At 45.7% G+C, this 20,735-nt stretch overlaps 1 protein-coding gene across 2 annotated transcripts; it reads right to left on the reverse strand.

Moving 5' to 3' along the window:
* Positions 1-1,183: 1,183 nt before the first annotated feature.
* On the reverse strand, positions 1,184-20,734 carry STK36 (serine/threonine kinase 36). 2 transcript variants are annotated; one of them, XM_083733945.1, is made up of 27 exons: positions 20,382-20,734; positions 19,533-19,647; positions 19,161-19,301; positions 18,539-18,616; positions 17,406-17,536; positions 17,070-17,319; positions 15,926-16,019; positions 15,636-15,805; positions 15,344-15,540; positions 14,582-14,696; positions 14,334-14,477; positions 13,265-13,444; positions 12,348-12,445; positions 11,920-12,025; positions 11,274-11,415; positions 10,488-10,615; positions 10,273-10,377; positions 10,004-10,099; positions 9,440-9,534; positions 8,606-8,669; positions 8,006-8,116; positions 7,794-7,868; positions 6,392-6,563; positions 6,042-6,189; positions 4,631-4,790; positions 3,429-4,172; positions 1,184-2,060 (listed from the first exon to the last, which is right to left on the reverse strand). In XM_083733945.1, exons 2-27 carry the CDS (start codon positions 19,614-19,616, stop codon positions 1,914-1,916), a joined length of 3,975 nt encoding a protein of 1,324 aa, XP_083590071.1. In that variant the 5' UTR covers positions 19,617-19,647; positions 20,382-20,734; the 3' UTR covers positions 1,184-1,913. The 2 variants fall into 2 exon arrangements, with proteins under 2 accessions (XP_083590071.1, XP_083590072.1); XM_083733946.1 differs by having other exon boundaries at positions 20,436-20,639.
* Position 20,735: the final 1 nt, after the last annotated feature.

Consider the following 20,735-nt stretch of genomic DNA (forward strand, 5'->3'; position numbering starts at 1 on the left):
CCAGTGTTCAGTAACTGCTGTAGGTGAGCAGCTGGCACAACCTTGAACTGAAGGCAAGATGGCAGTAATGCTACATGAGCCATCATATCCTTTAGTATCTTCTCAGTTCCAGTTCTCACAACCACCCAAAGTTGTAGTAAGCATGTGCCTTGTACTATGTCAGGATCCAGGTGGGAATACACACAATTGCATGCTGTACCATACAGTTTTGTTTGTTGTTGAAAACTAGTGCATTTGGAGTGAAGAATAGAACTTTGCTCTTCATGCTAATGGACACGACAGCTTGAGGTGGTTTCTTAATGCTGCTGTTCCCCTTTATTGCCTCTCATTTAACAGCTACCCTAAGGTAACTGAGAAGTCTGTAAAGCCTATTAACAGCAGGTGTCATTTGAGGTTGGATAGCTGAGTAAATTAAAGGAATAGAGATACAGCTATAACTCTCCTAACTCAGGCTTCCAAGGACCATATGCTAGTGCTGGTGATTGTAAATTTTAACTTAGAACTGTAGGTTCTTTCTATCCTACATCCAGGCAAGCAAAGGGCATTATCACAATGCTAGGACACATTTCAGCCAGGCAAAAACACTCAAGCGGGGCTGCTAAGAAGAGTCCTAAGGATTAGATAGTGAGGCTTGGTGGATTGCATTTCGGGCCCGAGCCTGAGTTTTCTTATCTCAGACACACTGCGTGATACAGTAGCTCTCACAAAAGCCTGCTTTTATTTGAGTGTAAGATTATGGCTCACATATCCACATTTATGCAGAAGTAAGCCCTACAATGTTCAGCATAGCTTGTTTACAGCGGAATGTGTTTAGAATTGCAACCTTACTTTTTTCATTTGTACATTCCCCCACTAATTCCCAACAAAAATATGGAAGATAATTTTTCATGTTCAATTTTGTAACAAATGTTTCAAGTTAGGTAGATTATGTGGCAAAATGTTCATATATTTTCTGCATCTAAGTGTGTTTTTGGCATAGAGTGTAATTCAGTGTAGCACTTAGTGGTGTAGGTATGCATGAAATGAGGTCCCCAATCCTCTAGCACAAATTTTAGGGGAAGAGGGAGTCCTGTTGCATGAATGGATGCCATTCTGCACCCACAACTTATTTTTAAGACCTCTGGGTGGGATTCAACTCTCTTCCACCAATTGCCTCTAGGCTACATCCATATGGAGGAACATGTGAGAAAACAAACCAGGTTTTATTACAAAAGCACACTATTAAATATAAAAAAACAAGAGACCAACTGGGTCAGGGTCCTAGTCAAAGAAATACTGAAACAAATAATGCATGCAATCCATTACAGTTGATCAGAGGCTCCAGGGGGGATACTATAACTCCAATAAAAAACTGAAAATGCTTCCTGCCTTCTGACCCACAACTTAACCTGCAAAAGTCAAAGCAAAAGAGGTACTACTTTATTCTGGCCAGTGACGCCACTGTTCTCTTTTCTGCTTTTAAGTAGCGATGTTTGGTGACTTGTGACTGTCCACTCTTCTTCTTCAAGGGGAAAGGAAGAAATTCTCAGAAAAAAAGAAAAAACAACTTCATGAAAGACCAGTATCCCAAGGCACTTAATGTAGAGTGCACTGAGCTAAGGTTTTTGCTACACATGAGCTACACGTCTTGTTTAGGTAGGAGAACACAGCAGCTTGGCTTTTTCCGTGGATGGTTCATAGCAAGAAAATGGTGAATGGATCTGAACAGCGGACTGTGGCACCTCTGTTCAGATGATGTAAAACAGAGTTCTACTTCCAACTACTTCCAACTTCAGCTAGAAAGACTAGCACGCTCTTGACATTTTGGCATATCGAAGGCCACTCCAAGACAGTAGCTGCAATCATATTTCAGCTCCATGGTTCTCAAAACCTGGTGTTTGGAAGGAAGAGCACATTGGAACCCTCTTGAATTCTCAGGCACTGTGTGCAGGCTGCAGGAGGTGGATCAATTTCTTACAATGCCTTGATGATGAGGGCCGTGGGCTGCTGTAGGCACTAGTCTGAGGTTTGTTACATGAAAGTGCTTCCAATTTTTCACTTGCTCCGAGTGACACCAGCACCTGGAAAGATTGGGACAGATATATGTTGTGCCCTGGTATAGCCTATTGTGCTAAGCTATGTAGGGCATTAGCACAATTACTTAGAGAGGGCCTGTGTTTTTAATCCTGCCTCCAACATCACTTCCGCATTATCAGGACACTGTGTTGGGATTTCCATCTACTGCAAGTAATGCACAGCTGATTGAGGAATATGTTATGTTGGGGATGGGACTGAAAACAAGGCCCCTTTTGAGTAATTATGGTAACTCCCTCAATGTGAATAACACAGCAATAGGATTCTATAGAGAGCCTCATAACTCCAGTGTATCTTCAACGTCTGGTACTGAGAAAGATGTCATTCTGACAGAGCTGTTCAATAGTGGAACGAACAGACTCCCACGAGAGGTGTTGGACTCTCCTTCCTTGGAAGTTGTTAAACGGAGGTTGGATGGCCACTTGTCACATATGATCTAGTTGAGATTCCTGCATTGTAGGGAGTTGGGCTAGATGACCCTCAGGAACCCTTCCGACTTTACAATTCTATGATTCTTGGGGAGCACAGTCATGTTTTCATAGAAAGGGGACTAGCAATTTAGGATTGTATTCAGTGTACTGTCAGTGCACGGCCTTTTGGCTGTGCAAAGTAACTCCCCTTCCTCCCTGCAAACCCTCTAAATCTGTTAAGGGGCTTCCACAGCCATCAAAAGCAAATTTGGGGAAGGTGTGAGGTGCACAAGAATCAAGGAGAGTTCCATTGCACAAATGCCAATCCTTGCACTAACAGAGCAAGTGCATTGGATACCACCCTTACACATAAAAAGTGATGATTGTAACTAGGTAAAGGAAGAATGAGATCTACTGTTGGATGACCTAATATAAGCTCAGGGACACTTGGAACCAACAGAAAGTTATCATGGAAAAAACATCTATTCCTTGAGAATCCAGTGGTGTGATAGTTTGGAGCTCACTTATGTGCAACTGTTTTTGAAAGAATGGAACAGGTTGAGTTATATTGATAACTGCTAATTAAGATGACAAAGCAAGTCAGCTATCACACACTGACTGTTTGTAAAGTGCTTCTCTCATAGAAAGGAAGGGTCAAGAGAATATGGCAGCTAATAGCAGCAATGAACTCTCAAGCCCCCCCCCCCCCGCCAACAAGAACCTACCAATGTCATTTTCCTTTTTTGCCCCAATGTACAAACCTCAATTCTTGACCAGCAAGCAAAGCTTCATTATCCTCAACAATCACGGCAGGTAACCTTGCAATAAGGCTTCCGTTATGCATTGTCAGGAATTAACTGAAGCACAATAAATCTGACTACTGGTTTATTAGGGCCTGCCCTCAGCTCGCCAAGTCTTTTCCCTCCACAGTTGCTGAACTAATACCTGGTGGATCCTGGGCTGCTGGCCAATAGATCGAAGAGCAATGAGTGCTGCCTCTTGCACAGCTGGTTGCGAATCATGGCAGGCCACATCCAATAGACGACCAGGTACCCTGCTCTGGATCAGCAAATCTTCCAGTTCCACCGACTGGCGGCCCAAGTTGCCCAGTGCTGAAGCTGCATTACAGCGGGTCTTGGCTTGCGGATCACTCAGGAGCTGAACAACCCAAGGGACTGCTTTGCTGAGGGCTGGAGTAAGAGGGCCAGCCTGGTAGGCTGCATTGCCAACAGCAAAGCTGGCTGAGCGTCGCACATGTTCGTCCTCATCCGAAAGGCATTCCAGCAGATGTTCCAGCAGCCCAATCTGGTCCTGCAGAACCTGAGGAAACCCCTGTCTGTGGCGCAGCAAGTTCCCCAAAAGGCTGCAAGTTTTGGCACGAACCGGGCATTCTTGGTGGCACAGCAAGTGGCTCAGTGGTTGGGAAGCAGAGTCTGAACCACATAGGAGTCTCTGTAGGAAAGGCAAGTGAGCTGGACTGGCCCGGGCTATGTGGGTGAGCAGAGAGAGCAAGTCTGCAGTAAGGGCTACTTGGTCTGATAGCAAAATGGCAGACAAGAAGGCAACAGCATGCTTTGAGGCAGCCACCCCCACCACCTGCTCAATGACTCCCTCGTCGCTCAGCACCAAGTGGCACAGGAGACTCAATGGCAACTCTGTCTCTGAGAAGGGAAGGTGGTGAATGCAGGCCTACAAAGAAAGCAAAAGCAGAATAGTGTCTCAAAGTGTGCATACCAGTATGAAGTTGGCACCAACCAAGTTGTGTTTGTGCAAAGACTTCTGCTTATGCTATGGAACTTACTTTCCTCACCCTAGCCACAAAATCTATTTGTAGTCTTTCCACAAACTGGACAACTTTGTTGGACATAACTCTGAACCTTGATCATTTTAAAAATGTTTCCCATAAAGGGTAAAAATTCCCTTATGTCTTTATGAGACTGGCATTTCCATCCCTTCCCCAGCCTACAACCCCCTTCAAAAAAGGCATTTGGTGCCTTGTTTTATGAAAAGCGGTTTTTTGAGTGCATCCACATAAGCACAACCACCATGAATCAGGATGAAAGGCATTGCTTTGTGTGGAGCAGGGCAACTGGTCTGGCTAAGGCAGAGTCTGCATCTAGTGCTTAGACGACCAACATGAGGTTTACCTGGAGTAACCGTGCAGGGATTTCAGAGTCCCTTAGACCTGTTGTAATAAGCTCTAAAGTTTCAGGGTCCATGTCCAGAGCAAAGGGGAAACAGAACAGCTGGCAAATTTGGAGCACAACAGCTGATACCAGCTCTGGGTCACCATCCTCTTGCATCTGCCTGGAAGAGGGAAGAAAGCCGTCAAAGTGAGGTGTTAACTTCCAGCTGTAAGTATATTTGGGCTGCAATAGTAAGCTGCATAAGAGGCTCTGAAACCCTGGAGAGCCTCTTATCTGTCAAGTGTAGACAATAAATGAAAATGAGGTAGACTAACTTGATATAAGGCAACATTCTATATTCTATCTGTCCTGCTTGGCCTTCAGCCATTACATGCTGGTTTTAAGGGATGTCTTGAACAAAAAGTTAATTGCTCTGAGCCAAATCACTGTTTTTTATAAAAGAAGCAAATATGCTCTTTTATACCTATGTTACACCAAGCGGGACACGGGTGGTGCTGTGGTCTAAACCACTGAGCCTAGGGCTTGCTGATCAGAAGGCCGGTGGTTCGAATCCCCGCAATGAGGTGAGCTCCCATTGCTCGGTCCTTGCTCCTGCCAACCTAGCAGTTCGAAAGCACATCAAAGTGCAAGTAGATACATAGGTACCACTCCGGCGGGAAGGTAAACAGCGTTTCCATGCGCTGCTCTGGTTTTGCCAGAAGCGGCTTAGTCATGCTGGCCACATGACCCAGAAAAACTGTTGGCTCCCTTGGCCACTAAAGTGAGATGAGCGCCGCAACCCCAGAGTCGTTTGCGACTGAACTTAACTGTCAGGGGTCCTTTAACTTTTTTGTGTTATACCAAAGCAGAAATAGGCTTAATGTGCAAACCTTATTTTGACTGTAATTTTTGGAATTAGGAATCAAATACATTGGCGAAGTTTGGAAAAGGGCAAGGAATAAGGTTTACATAGGGATGCTGTAATAAGAAGCTGAAACTGAGGAGAGTTTGGGAGATATGCAGAGCACAACTAGTGCCTCTTTCTAATCTAATCTAATCCAATGGCCTGCTCAATAAAAATCTTTATGGACAAGTATAATCCTAAAAACTTCATCTTTAATATAAAAACAAAGGTTGTTAGAAAGCCAGATTCAGCTGCATGTATCTGGAACATTCCTGAGATTGAACATAGGGACACAGAAGGTTGCATATCATCCACTTCTGCGTCTTGGGGCAGCTTTCTTGCTGAAAATGGAAGTTGGTAAGAAGGGGAGGAGCTAGACCAAAATCAGGGTTGGGGGAGACTATATTGCTGTGCTGTGTTTGGGTAAATGACAAGTATGTTTCTATGCAGCAGCCCCCTGCCCTTGTTCCACTTTAGCAGCATTTGGTTTACTTCCTTCTATAGCTCAGCCCTGGATTTATCACTCACGTTTGTGCCAAGTAAGTCAGGAAGTCAGGTTCAAGCAGCTTGCTCAGGGTTGCCATCATGACCCCATTGGGCTGGCCCAGCTGGAGAAGGCACTGGTGAGGCTCTCGTGTGAAGATGAAGAGGGCTAAGCTGAGGAAGAGCAAGGTTCCTACAGCAGGGAAAGTACGAGTGAGTACCCCTTAGCCCACCTATTCAATGTCCCCTTGCCTTTCCCAATCAGAGAGGTGACTGCCAGAACCAGGCCTGGCACCATGGAAAGACTGTGAGCATCCTTATATAAAGCTTCACCAAGACGAACCTCCTCATGAACCTCCTCAGGTGGTTCTTACTAAAGGAAAGCCACTTTGTACCTTGTGGTGAGATGAGGTTCCAGTATGGCTCTGGTGCCTGCTGGCCAGCTCTCGGGGTGTCTCCTTCCATCACTGGCTCCTGAGAAGTCAAGTGGAGCACCATGGCAAAGCGATGCCACACGATGCCCCAGAGTTCGGAGGTAGCAAACTCCCGCACTACTGCTGCATCTCCCTGATGGAAGAGGAACAAGCCCCAGAGCAGTGAGATGGGAGCCTAAACACCCTATCCTGCATTGCAGCTCAGGGATTGGCTCATCGGAGACACCTTAATTCCATGGGTGCTCCCTCTGTAGCCTGACAGACCTAAACCCTTTCTGACTGGACCTCTCTTCCCACCTGTATCTAAAAAGCAGGAAGCTGGGCGTCCACTAAGAGGAATTGCTGCACATAACTCAGCTGATATGCCCAGAAAGGGCAGTGACTTAACTGCCCTCCCCATTTTGCTAGGGAATTTAAGGTCTTCATCACCAACAACTGCAACATATATTTTCAAAGATGGAACAGGGTCAATCCTGCAGAATCCTAATACTCTGCTTTTATTACATTTTAGCTATCATAATATATTTTAATTGGGTGGAAGCAAACTTCTAGTCCATAAGAGGGGGAAAACAATGTGGTAATATGCAGGTAGCTATAGGTGAGAGTTTGGCTGGAGTTTCTTCACACGCACAAATATACATACACAGCAAATTGTAGATAAGAATAGTGCAATGTCCTCAACAGTATTTTTTTTTAACTTTCAAATTCTGTAGAAAGAACTGAGCCACCTAGCCAGAAAATATGCTTGGAAATTATCATATCTATATAACTATGTTAGCAAATTGGGTTGTTTAGGTCCAGTTCTAGACTGTACGGTCTTTCTCTATCTCAGTGTTACCCAACCTGGTGCCCTCCAGATGTTTGGAAGTCTACCTCCCATCAGCCCCAGTTAAGTGTAGATTAGAAAATGGTTGGGGTGATGACAATTGTGGCCCAAAACATTGAGGATGCCAGGTTGGGGAGGGCTGCTCTGTCCTTTGACCCAAAGTGGCCCTTCCAACTTCCAAGGAAGTCCATGAACAGACAGCACAGCACCTGGATGAGAGCCAGTTCCCTACTGCCAAGAGCTGAGGGGCTACACACGGCCTTGGCGGAATTAAGCAGGCCATTGCTTACCTTACCCCATTCTGCTTCACCTAACAGCAAATACTTTCCCTAATACCTCCTGGATCATTTGTGTACATCCTCTTGAGCAGCCTTTGCCAACCAGGTGCCCCCAGATGTTAGACCATAACTGTTTGTTGGACCACATGCTGGCTGGGGCTGATGGAAATTACAATCTAGCAACATCTGGAGGTCACCAGGTTGGCCAATGCTGCTCTAAAGAATGCAAGGAGCTGCTTGGTGGGGCATGAAGTCATACCTGGCTTAATAGCTGCAGCATCAAGAGCAGGAGCCCATCATAGAAACCAGCTCCCATGGGAGGTGGCAGGCATAGCTGAAAGACACCAAGAGAAAGGACTAGACCTGAGACAGTGACCTCAAAGTCAGCCACTATATGGCATGACAAGCATGACACAGCCAGTGGCCTATGTGTCCTGATTTGCCCCTGTCTACCTGGAGCTGGTTTCTTACCTCCGCAGGTTCTGTGAATACAGTAGCTATAATGGCCATGGCTTCCTCTTGCCTGAGCATCACAGCAGCGCCATTTTGAATGAAGTATGTCAGCAGCAATCCTGCAGCACTCTGCATAAGAAAGAGAGACCCCTCTGTGTGCAAGAATGGCCAGAATGCCTTCTTTACTTGCACTAGATGCAAATCTAGTTATTAGACTCACTGCAGGAATGGGAATGCTGCTTTCTCCTTCATAGTCTACAGAAGTCCAACTCCGATACCTCTGATATGACAGGGTAACAGGCAGACCATGCCATTTCTTTGCAGTCCAGAAGTATCTAGTACACACTTGTGGGACATGTGGGAACAGTGGGATACCTCTTTTTCACAGCTTGTGAAGCTCTGTCTACAATACCTCCAACTGTGTGTGGGGGAAGATAACTGTTTGGTTCTTTCCTTGACATTAGTGAGAATCCATCACTCTCCATCGGGTGCAGAGTGGAAGAGTTCCTCGTGAGTACAAACCTACAGCTGGGGCTACTACCAATCAGATTACACATATGGGGTAAAAGAATCTATATAGACAGTTCTAAACTCTACCCTGGAGTAGAGATTACTCACTAGAACAGAGGTAGCTGTTGCATGGTTGAAAAGAGCCAAGGCTTCCTTCAGCACTATTTCAGACCTAAACCACAATCAAAGAAATAGCAGCATTAGAAGGATGAAGCAATGAATGCCAAGGCCCTCATCTTCAAAGCTAGCAATACTCACCAGACACTTAAGTGTGTGCCTGGAAAAGGAACGGCAGCCAAAAACTAAGGCTGGGGCTCAAAAAATGTGGTTATGTTATGTAGCGGCTTCAGTGGAATCCTAAAAACCAGTAATTTCATTTTCTAAACATCAAAAAAACTTCTTGGCAGCATTGTTGCTCACTACTGGGTAGTTTCTGCTTCAGACTAAGAAACCATCAGTTCAGCACGGCTTACAGTCACCAGAAGTCTAGTCCTTAACACAGATGCCAGCTCTCTCCTTATGTATACTCTGTGTAAATAGCTGGGAGGCTATTGCTACTGGGCCCCACTCTGGGCAAGCTGCTCCTGAGTTTAGGGCAGCTACAGCAAACATTAAAAGAGCATAGTGGGAGGGATGTATCTGCTTACAGAGCACAGTGAAGCACCATTGCACATCTTCCTGCAAAACATCTCTTGGACTGGCACGTTTTGCGATAGGGCATATCCCTCAAAACCAGGGTTGTGTTGGACATTTCCGGAGAACTGCAGATCAGTTTCCCCTTTTTGTCAAGTGCCTCCCCATTTTAGCACTGACTCTCCTTACTTCTTGCCAGTCTACTTCTTGCCAATCCACACAACTCAAGTTAAGTCTCTGCGAGCCTTTTCCCTTGTTCCCAAGCAGTCAAGGCAAGAATATGAAAGGTGCCAAAGCAACAACACTTACTGAGGTGGGAGGATCTGTAGCTGGAGGAGCAGGAGGGAGAAGAGTCTCAGTGAGGCTTCAGCTGCCTGTACTTGTGCCACTTCAGTCAGTGGGACCTTTCAAAGAGACAAGGCTCAGTCCTGAAACACTGGTCCCACAAACCATCACCTTTCCATCCCATATCCACTCCTAAGAGAAGCTACCCAATGTTCCTCTCACAATGTTTTGCTCTAAAACCATGCTTATCTCAGTGCCCCTCCCCTGCCCATGCCAATCATGTTGGAACGCCTCTCCTGTTTCCACACCATCCTTTCCCTGATACAGTTTCCAGTTCCTTGCTCATTAACTCTCAAACCCCAGCATCTCTGGTTAAAAAAGGATCAGGGAGTAGGTTGACGAGAAAGACCCCCTGATTGAGACCAGGGAAAGACACTTCCAGTCAGAGTGGACAATATCAGATGGAAAAATAGTTTGACCTGGTAAGAGGCAGCTTCCTTTCTGCCCCACCCCACCTTCTTAGGGCTGAGACTTTGCATGTGCTCATGATGAGGCAGTTCTCTTTGCAGTTTCAGAATAAAAAAATACCTTGCCTTGCAGGGCACAAATCAGGAAACTCAGCCTTTCTGGAGTTGCTAAGCGATGGCACAGAGTCAGACTGACATGGCAACAGGCATACAGGACCTGGGTGATGGAAATGCAAAGCAAGATCAGACCACCGAAGCATCATCACTTTCTTCCCAAGTGAGGAGGGAAAAGGGAATGCATTAAGGCATGTTGCCTCCAAGGATAAGATGGCCTGGGCACCAATTCCCCGACTCCCAGAGAAGCAAAAGGAACATGGGGAGACGCGTTACCTTCATCCCATTGAGAGAAGAGGCAGAGCGCTCAATTCCTGAGAGAAGACTTGGCAGCAGGTCATTATCTTTCTCAATGAGCTTCTGGGCTACTTGCTGAGAGATCTGCAATGGAAATCCCTTGCCTTCAGTGCTAACACCATTATCAGTTTCCACCACTTGAGGGAGCAATATAGTCAACCTCTCAGAAACATAAATGCCAATAAAACTCCCACCTGCTTTTTGGCCTTATGACATGTGCTGTGCCCTCCTGGGATGCCGCAGGATGCAGCCAGGGCTCCAGTAGAGGCAACTGCCAAGTGTTCACTCCACTCTTGCACTGCCTTTGCTTCTTTGGGGAACACTGTTGGGGAGCAAACAGAATACACCAAGTAAGGTTAAATACACCAACTGGAAGTGGAACAGAAATGCCACTTACAGTGATATTATCTATTATTGTCTACTTTTATTTGTCACTTTTTTGCTCAAAGTGGACCCAAGGCAACTTACAAGAATAATACAAATATTAAAACTAAAACAGAATAAAAACCTAAAAATGCATCCTCCATATAAAAGGGAGGTCTACTACATCCATCCTACCTTTAAACCATCAAATTAAGAGTGAAAAGCCTGGGTAAAAGAAACATTTTTGCCTGGTGCATAAAAATAGAGATGACACTACGCTTGCCTCTCTGGGCAGAGCATTCCATAATTAGGCAGCCACCACCGAAAAGGCCTGTTCTCATAGAGCTGTAGAGTTGGAAGGGACCCCAAGGTTCATCTAGTCCAACCCCCTGCAATACAGGAATATCAACTAAAGCATCCATGGCAGAGGGCCATCCAACCTCTGCTTAAAAACCTCAAAGGAAGGAGAGTCCACAACCTCCCAAGAGAGATCACTCCACTGTTGAACAGCTCCTACTGTCAGAAAGTTCTTTCAGATGTTTAGTCTGGAATCAGGAGCCATTTTGCATTATCCCAAAATGCAGTCAGATGGGCACATTCTCCACAGCATTTGTTACCTTCCTGAGCTGGCTGCTTACAGCTAGCCCCGCGGCAGAGCACATCCAGAAGGCGGTGATGCTCCTTAAGCAAGCTGGTGTAAAAGGGAATGGAGATGGATGGGCAGGCACAATCCATGCTCTCACACAAGTGGGTGAAGCACTGTAAGGACAAGAGACAAGGGATGCTGTTGCAGTGAGGATAGTATAGGTCTGGGAGTTGTGGGGAGCCTAGAGCAAGAGTGGGGAGACTTTTTCAACCTGAGGCCCGCATTCCCTTCTGGGCAACCTTCCAGAGGCCATATGCTATGCTGTATGTAGCCAAAGACAAAAGAGGGCACAGAAATGAATGTACTACAAATATGTTATATATTTTGGGATGTAGGAACAATAGCTGCTCCTCATCTTTGAAAAAGTCAAACTCTGGGTTGGAACACATTTCTGTCCCAAGCCTTAAAACACACAGGTTCCAGGGGTAGGCAGGGAGAAGTGAACATTAAATTGAGAAGAAAACTGAATTAAATTTAATATAGTTTCCCTCAAATTAAATTTAATGAAATTAAATTGAGCATTGAACATTAAAAGGATGCTGAAGGGAGAGGGAGAGAGACTGAGACAAGATGGAGATGAGTAGACCAGGAATAGGAGGCTTCAAAGGGACCCTTACCATCAGGCTTTGTTCTCGCAGCCTGCTCTCTTGGTCTGTGGGCTGAACCAGCAGTGCAGGTAACAGGGCAAGGAAGCGACTGGCAGAACTGTGGAATGCCTGCAAACTAGAGAAGTATCTGTGTTTATAGGTTTGACATAGAAGCTTAGCCTTGAAACATGGCAGTGAGCTCAACACAGGCACTCAGATTCCCTCTTTCTTTGGCCAGTACTGTATAATTGTGTAATGCTCAGAACCTGTATGATGGCAGGTAACTAGGGACATTATATGCCATTTCCAGTTCTCAGACTAAATACTGGCACAAGGCATCAGAGTGTGGAATGAAACTGCTTCTTTTTGGTATTTACTGTATTCATGCACACTGTGCTTTAATTTTGCCTACTCCCATAATTCACCTTCATATTTCATCTGCCATGAAAGTGTCTTACCTTTGCTTCTTTCCACTCTGCTGTCGGTTGAAATCACTGGCAAAGTAGGCTGACAGGACAGTGATTAAGTCTATCAGTAGGGTGATGTACCAGGGCTGCTGTGGGATAGAGAGAGAGGTATGTGTTCTTGGGGCTGGATTCCAACTGGTTGGGTGCCCCATAGAAAGAACCAGTAATCAAGAACTACCGGAATCATCTGCCAAGGTAAGAAGAATGGGAGGAGGAGGAAACTAACAGGGTTCTGAGTAAAGTGGGCTGAATTCTGTGCCAAATGTAACTTTTGTACAGATGCACAGAATCTGTAGAGGAAAGACTGTTTTCCATTACAGTGTGAACTCCATGTGGCACAAAATTTGGGATCAAAGAATGAGGCTTTTAAATAATCTCACCAATAAATGTTTTTAGTTCCCAGAGTTATCCACATATATGTTAAACATGCTGGTATCAGCTGTGGTAAGGTCAGACACCCTGGAGGTTTCAAGCAATCAGGTGATAAAGTTACTGAGCCAAGCCCTCGGTTCCTAGTCCCTTGTCAGCCATTCATACCTCCTCTTCTTCCGAGCTGCTTATGATTCTTGTCAAAATATCCCAGATTCTGCAGAACACTCTAACAGTGCTTTTAACCTTGTGCAAGTTAAATACTTTTACATAATGAACCTTCTTTTTTTAAAAAAAATCCAAACACTATATGCTTAGTTTGGATTATAGTCCAATAAGAAAAAGGTCCAAATAACAGCCTGCTAGACACCTAGATGCTTTAACTCTTCAAAATGCAAGTACCCGACATGGTGTCCTCCAGATAATGTGGTCATCATCCCTGACCATTGACCATGCTGGGAGGGAGGGAGTTGTAGTCCAAAGCATCTGGAGGGCACCACGTTGACTACCCCCTGTTTTGGCGAATGCCTCTTCTCTACCTGCTTGATGTTGATACTCTCCAGGATACTTCCCGCTAGCTCCACAAGGAAGTGGGATAATCCTGTGTCACTGCAGAAGTTGTACAACAGCTCCGTGTCACAGCGGGTACCTAACAAGTTGCCAATAACATGGAGGGCAGGGCGAAGATGGGAAGCTCCCTCCAGCATTCCCTCCAGCACCTGTATAAGGAAAAGGGGTAAATGTACATAGGACATACAACTCTTCCCCATACAGGGCAAGAGTCATGACACCAATGCCTAAAGTGCTCTATAAACATCATCAAACTACTGATTCCACAGTCACTCTGTCTTCAACAGCATCACAGCACACTTGCCATCCCAAAATTCATCCATGAGATGTTGCTCCCAACTAAAGAGTTAATGACATGCCCAGCTTCCTTTCTAGGATCCACACATTTTTATAAGACCTCTATACCCTGTCAGGGATGTGGGTGGCGCTGTGGGTAAAACCTCAGTGCCTAGGACTTGCTGATCGCAAGGTCGGCGGTTCGAATCCCCGCGGCGGGGTGAGCTCCCGTCGTTTGGTCCCAGCTCCTGCCCACCTGGCAGTTCAAAAGCACCCCTAAGTGCAAGTAGATAAATAGGTACTGCTTTATAGCAGGAAGGTAAATGGCGTTTCCGTGTGCGGCACTGGTCTGGCTCGCCAGATGCCGCTTAGTCACGCTGGCCACGTGACCCGTAAGTGTCTCCGGACAGTGCTGGCTCCCGGCCTCTTGAGCGAGATGAGCGTGCAACCCTAGAGTCGGACACGACTGGCCCGTACGGGCAGGGGTACCTTTACCGTATACCCTGTCAATTCTTAAGAGTCTCCATCTTTCCAAGCTGTCCCTAGTCTTTATGTATGTGGCTCATCATGTACTAGCTGAAAGGCCAAAACTACCAAAGGAATTCAACAAGGAAAGAGTGTTTCCACCAGTTTCTTTCCTCTTCTCTCTGTAGGAAATCTCGCTTAGCTTCTGAAGGACATACCCAGCATACAGCAAACATAACGTGTGTGTTTGTGTGTGTGTGTGTGTGTGTGTGTGTTTAGCCCTTCCCTACAACTCACCTGCCGACCAGAATCCTTGAGTCGGGCATGGATGCGCTGCACAAAAGCAGGGTCTCCCAGAAGGCTCAGTGGGGCACTCAGCTGCACATGGGAAGGATCTGTGGCATCTATCAAGTGCTGCCACTCCTCATCGCTATCCAACTCCTAAGAGGCAAGAGTGAGTCAGTGAGGACCACCACCATCAGAAAGCCAAGAAAGTACTTCCTTGCAACTATGCAAATCACTGTGGAACCTGGCCATGCACTCACCTCAGTCTCCAGATCCACAGTGTCAATGCTGCGTCTGCCTCGTGCTTCTGCTCTGCCACTTTCTGGCCTCAGCTCTGGGAATTCCCGCTCGTAATCCTGTGTGATCCGATTTTCTCTGTCCATGAAGAAGAGGGATGAGAGGCTGAAGGCGGGCTACACAACAATGAAATGTTCTCACCCCAGCTTTGGTTTTCTCTTGTAAAGGACCCCTGGACAGTTAAGTCCAGTCAAAGGTGACTATGAAGTACAGCACTCATCTCGCTTTCAGGCTGAGGGAGCTGGTGTTTGTCCACAGACAGCTTTCCAGGTCATGTGGCCAGCATGACTAAATCACTTCTGGTGCAACGGGACACTGTGAAGAGTGCCAGAGAGAACAGAAATGCCATTTACCTTCCTACCGCAGTGATACCTATTTATCTACTCACAATGGTATGCTTTTGAACTTCTAGGTTGGCAGAATCTGGGACATATATATGTCAGCTAATTTAGTTGTTTCCAGTGTTGCCTTGGTCATTTGGTATTACTTAGAGCAACAGTATCTCTATCTGAAAGTCCTGCAAGCTGGAACTTACGTTTCTATGTATAACTTTGTCCAGAGCTGTTTTGCTGAGCCTATGACTTCTACAGCAGTAAAAGATCTGGACCTTACTCTGATTCTGTGTGGTGTCTGGTACTGCCAGCTTTAGATCCACACTTCCCTTGCACGTGTATCATATACCACATTCTCAACAAAATAAACGCACTTCAATTCCTTCTTCTCACCGAGGTGTGGGGGAAGATTCCTTTTGCTCCCACTCCATTTCCTTTCCTCCAAGGCTAGGGTGCCTCTGTTCTCCAGTGCCAGGAGCTGCCCGATTCGCTTCTCTGGGATCTGTCTGAGCAAGGCAGGCTTTGCGTGTGTGGCTCTGGACCCCCTTGGGGGTTTCTTCCTTAAACAAAACCCTGGATTTCCCCATCTCCTGTAAGAAGTCAAGCAACACAGGATGATTCTAATGGACTGCACCCCACCATACCATAAGTTGCCTTGCCAGCAATGGTACTACCTGCCTCTCACCTTTCTCCGAGCTTCCTGGGCCATCTTCTGCCGTGCTTTCCTCAAGATCTTTGACTGGCCACTGTGAGGGGCCAGCGAGTGTGTCTGCTGCTCTTTCAGGGCCTGCAGTTCAGGAGGTAGTTTGCTGGTGAAAGGGTTGGTAATGCCTTGATCCGCTGTGTCATCAATCACTGCAAAAGAGAAGGTCCATGTCGGTGACTGGGCTTGCTTGAATTGGGCTCTGTAAGGAAAGGCAGATGCAGGAACCAGATGGGGGGAAATTGCAAGTAAGCATGGCAGCTGGTACTCACCAGTGACCCGCCCTGCAATGAAGGGGTGATAGAGTAGCTCTGGCCAGGACAGGCGCTGCCGAGGGTCTTTCATCAACAGGCCTTGCAAGAAGCTCTACACAGTAATGAGAGATGGTCACTTGCACGTCCTCACACTACTTATAGTCTATAACCCCAGCTGCTAATTTTACAAGGAAAACCTTGGAGTCAATGAAATTCCTTGGTCGCTGTGGGAAGAGTCTATTCAATCCATGCATACAAAAAGCACATTTTCCAGAATGTTCCCATTTTTTTCATTTTTAAGTTTCTAGCTCTGAAGAAAAAAGTCTTGCAAACATGGCTGCATATTCTGCCTTAAGAAAGAACCTGGTGGCCCCAATACCACCTAAACATGTTTGCACACAGAACTACATTCTTTGGTACAATGTAGCAATGTGGTATCCTTCAGACATTGTAGACAACATTACCCTAACCACTGGCCAAGCTGGCTGTGGCTGATGCAGTCAAAATCATTGGGGGGGGGGGCATCCCTGCCTTAGCAAGTACACTCTTATCCCAGTCTAATCCCCACAGGCAGTGGGGTAGGATAAGGATTGGAGAATGCACTTAAAATCTGTATTTCTACCTTTCAGACATACACACCAACAGTGTGAAAGAGGCCAAGTGGCATGAGTGAACAAAATCTAAGGCGTTCAAGCTTCCAAGGAGAGAACAAACTCAAACCACAGATACATACAGTGTAATGCCAGAGATACAGATAGCTGAATTTGAGTCATGGGAAACCCAAAAGTATAAGCTTCTAGAGCAAAATATATCTCTTATGGCCCTTAGCAGGGCCAATCTACCTTACAAGGCTCTTGTGTGTGGATAAAATGAGACTAAAGAAGCAATGCATCTAAACCTGCCCTGAGATCATTGGATGGAGTGGGGAAGGCATTTAAGTACAGTTACCTTGAAACAAAAAAAATTCCTTCCAGTAGCACCTTAAAGACCAACTAAGTCAGTTCTTGGTATGAGCTTTCGTGTGCATGCACACTTCTTCAGATCATGCACACGAAAGCTCATACCAAGAACTGACTTAGTTGGTCTTTAAGGTGCTACTGGAAGGAATTTTTTTTGTTTTGACTATGGCAGACCAACACGGCTACCTATCTGTAACAGTTACCTTGAAGTTGGGGCTCATGTTTTTTGGCCACTTGATGGGGTCCTTGATGATCAAGCTCACCAACTGGAAGATGCTGTTGGTGTAGAAGGGTGGTGTCCCTACACACAGCTCATACAGAATGCATCCCACTGACCAGAGGTCAGCTGTGTGGTCGTAGGGTTTCTCTTCCACTAGCTCAGGCGCCATATACAGTGGAGTGCCTTTTATAGATGTCAGCACCATGGTGTGAATACTCATTGCGCGGGCAAACCTTTCCAGGAAAGAAAGAAGACAACTGAGACCTTTCAGTAATGAGACCAGAGATTGGTTGGGGAGATCAGTTCTTAACGTACCTACCCAAAGTCACAGAGCTTGATCACTCCTCCTTTCCCAAGAAGGATGTTTTGGGGTTTCATGTCACGGTGCAAGATTCGGTGGGAGTGCAGATAATAGAGCGCTGAGACCAATTGAGAGGCAATATCTTGCACCTGAAAGAAAATGACAACCCTGATACTTTGCAAAGCCCATTTAATCCTGTAGGGATGCTCCACATCTCCAGCATAAAACTTCCATTCCTTTTTGTTATCTTTGCCGATGCCCCTCAATTGTGAATCATAAGTCCTTCCCCAACACACAGAAATCTACTTGTATTATCCTAAGACAATTAGATCTATTTTTATCCTTGCGGGCAGCAGAGAGCAAGCATTTCCACTCTTCTATGTACCCTTCAGGTATTTGAAGACTGCAATCATGTCCATCTGCTGCTAGACTTCTCTTCTCCCGATTCAAAGCTAGTTCAAAACACATCTGTTCACTCAGGCATCACTTGAAGTGTGACTCCAGATATTCTTATTTATTTAGGATAAGGGCTGTAACTCAGTGGTAGAGCTTTGCATACGGAAGGTCCCAGGTTCAATCCTCAGCATCTCTAGATAGGGCTGGCAATGTCCCTTGTCTAAAACACTGGAGAGTCACTGCCAGTCAAAGCAGACATAACTGAGCTAGATGGACTAATGGTTTGACTCAAGGCAGCTTCCTATCTTCTTATTACTAATCATGGTGAGTTTGTAATGTTTTATGGTTTATTGTGTTTTTATATTGTACCATACACCACTTTTGATATTCCAGTTTGAGAAATATATAAACTGGTTAAAAAAATTAATAAACAAAAAAAGTAGGAAGTAGGAAAAAGTAAGGAAGTACCAACTTCCTTAAACCTTTCCTTGATTTAATCTGTTCTAATATCATCCTTGGTATCAAATTCAGAGGGATGGGTCTCTAGTTTCTCAGATCATCTTTTTAAAGATTGGGACTGTCTTGTAAGCACCTCAGTCACTATTCCAGGAGATGTAACAGGTTCATGTCAAAGTACACAGCTGGAGGGTTTATGGCCTAGCAAAGACTGACACCTACCCAGACTCCAGCTACTCTCCCATTCCTGGAGTCATTCATCACACTGAATCCCCACTTACTCTTCTGGTCATAGTTACCTGCTCCTCAGGCAAGTTCCCATCATCCTCAAGGATCTGAAAAAGCTCCCCTTCAGCATAATCTGTCACTACTACAACCTAAAGGAGATAAACAAGACCAGAATGCCAATGAGAACATTTTCAAAGGTGGGACACTTGTGGGTAGGGAATGACAGTATGACTAAGCTCTCTGTACTGTTTGAAGCCAACAGGAAACCACCATCAAAAGAAGAGTGTGCAGCAGCTACCAACACATTTTTATTTGATGAAGGTCCCTATGGAGAGCTCCAAACTCTAAGTGTGTTGGGACATTCTTTGGATAATGTCATTCTGCTGATAGGTCTTGGCAGGCTAATTACCTGATGCAGCCTCATGAACCAATAGGCTTGATGTGGCAATCCACACTTCTACAGACAAGATGTGTAATTTAGATAGCTGTTACCAAAATGGCTAAATTTTAGTTCACTCCTCCTAGGTACTCATTGGAACATCTGGAGAACACCATATAACCTAAACTTCATCAAACAAAATGTAGCCGTTTTCAGGCCTTTCTGCTTCTTGGGGGACTTTTCACAGAGCCAGGAAGACACCATTTTCTTCTTCACCTCCCACACTTAAAAAGGACTCCCAGCAAGTCCTTTACCTCTTTATCAGTCTCAAAACTGTCAAGCATCTGGACAATGTTGGGATGATGAAGCCCCCTCATGATCTCAATCTCTCGCTGCAAATTCTTCAGCTCTTTCTGTGAGCGACCCACTTTAGGGATAAACTTCAAGGCCACCACCTGCCAAAAAATTATTATTATTTTAAAAGGCTGGAAATGTGTCATACACTACTTTCCCCTCTGTCTGTCCCTGAAAAACTCATTGTGAAACAATGACCACTGCAGGCTCAGGAGCAGACTTCTTATATAGCAATCTTTGGAAACAAATCTCCCTAAATTAACTCTCTTGCCTGTTGATGAGGTCCATCCCCGTTCCCTTGTGCACTCTGCCCTGTTCCCTTGTGCTCTTACCTGTGCACTGTATTTGCGACGCCCCTTGTACACTCTTCCAAAAGAGCCTTCGCCAATCATCTCCAATACATGATACTTCTCCATGATGGGAATGTGGGGAGGGGTGGGTATTAATCTGAAAGGGCAGAGACAAGAGATTAAGCTAAACACGAACAGTAAATGAAAAATGTAAGCACAATGGCAAAGCATGTCATTTCACAATACCATTTTGCAAAGTTATTATTATTATTTATTATATTTGTATACCTCCCTTCATCTGAAGATCCCAAGGCTGTTCACAAAATAAGCATACAAATCATGCATGTGTGGTCAAAACCAAGAATCAAAAAGAAAAAAGGGAGCGAAGCAGTCAGAAAAGGTTGGGGAAAGGGAAATAGACTCTGGCAAAGCCAATATGACATGCATATCCGGCAAACAGCTCCAAAGAGGGGTCCCAGATCTCAGAATAGTTGCGCTTTTTGCATCTCCAGGCAAAATGCATGAGATGCATGACAAGACAGCTCTCCAACCAAGGAGCTATTGGAGGAGATATCAAGTCCTTGCAATGCTGTAAAACCATTCGCTTAGCCACCAATAAAGCATGCAAGTTCCAGGACATTAGGATATAACAGAGCCATCCATGACCATCCAAATATTTCAGGGACAGTCTCATAACAAAATTAATTTGAGCAAGCACCTTCACCGAAAAAGAAGCCAAAGCAATGTTTTTAATGCCTCCCAAGAAAAAAGTTAAGGCACCCCTGGTCCAAAGTGCCCCATCAGGAGTCCATCAACACACAGTCTTTTTAGCCATCTTCTTGCCTGCACAACTCTCCGAATCCCTTTTGCTATACTGTATAAAGTCCTCACCCGGCCACGGCGTCTTGAGGAGCCTCCTAAGGCGACGATCCTACGCCCACTTACTTAGGAGTAAGCTCCGCAAAAGTGAAATAGGGCAGAGAAATGCACACAAGGTCGGGCTGTGCGCTGCAGCCCGACACCGGCTCCTTCGCCTCAGCCTCCTCCTTCCAGGTCAATCCAGAGGAAGAACAGAAGCACCCACGTCCCACCCGCCCCGTCTGACAAAGCCTTTGCCGCGCTGAGCCCCGGCGGGGGCCGTTGGAACCCGGCGGCTCGAGAGTAGGGCGGGGCGGGACGGACGGAGGCTGGTTATCAGCGCAGGCCCCGCGCAACGGCGTCTCCCGGCTGTTGCCTAGCAACCCC

Source organism: Podarcis gaigeae (assembly GCF_964106915.1).
Source record: "Podarcis gaigeae genome assembly, chromosome: 1".
Lineage (NCBI taxonomy): Eukaryota > Metazoa > Chordata > Lepidosauria > Squamata > Lacertidae > Podarcis > Podarcis gaigeae.

Bases quoted from the DNA above. Each gene is read 5' to 3' on its own strand.
- STK36 (XM_083733945.1), bottom strand. From the start codon at position 19,616: ATGGAGAAGTATCATGTATTGGAGATGATTGGCGAAGGCTCTTTTGGA. The intron at 10,378-10,487 runs GTGGGAGTTTTA...TTTCCATTGCAG, and splicing joins GTCATAAGGCCAAAAAGCAG to ATCTCTCAGCAAGTAGCCCA. The intron at 4,173-4,630 runs GTAAACCTCATG...CTTTCTTTGTAG, and splicing joins TCCCTGCACGGTTACTCCAG to GCCTGCATTCACCACCTTCC.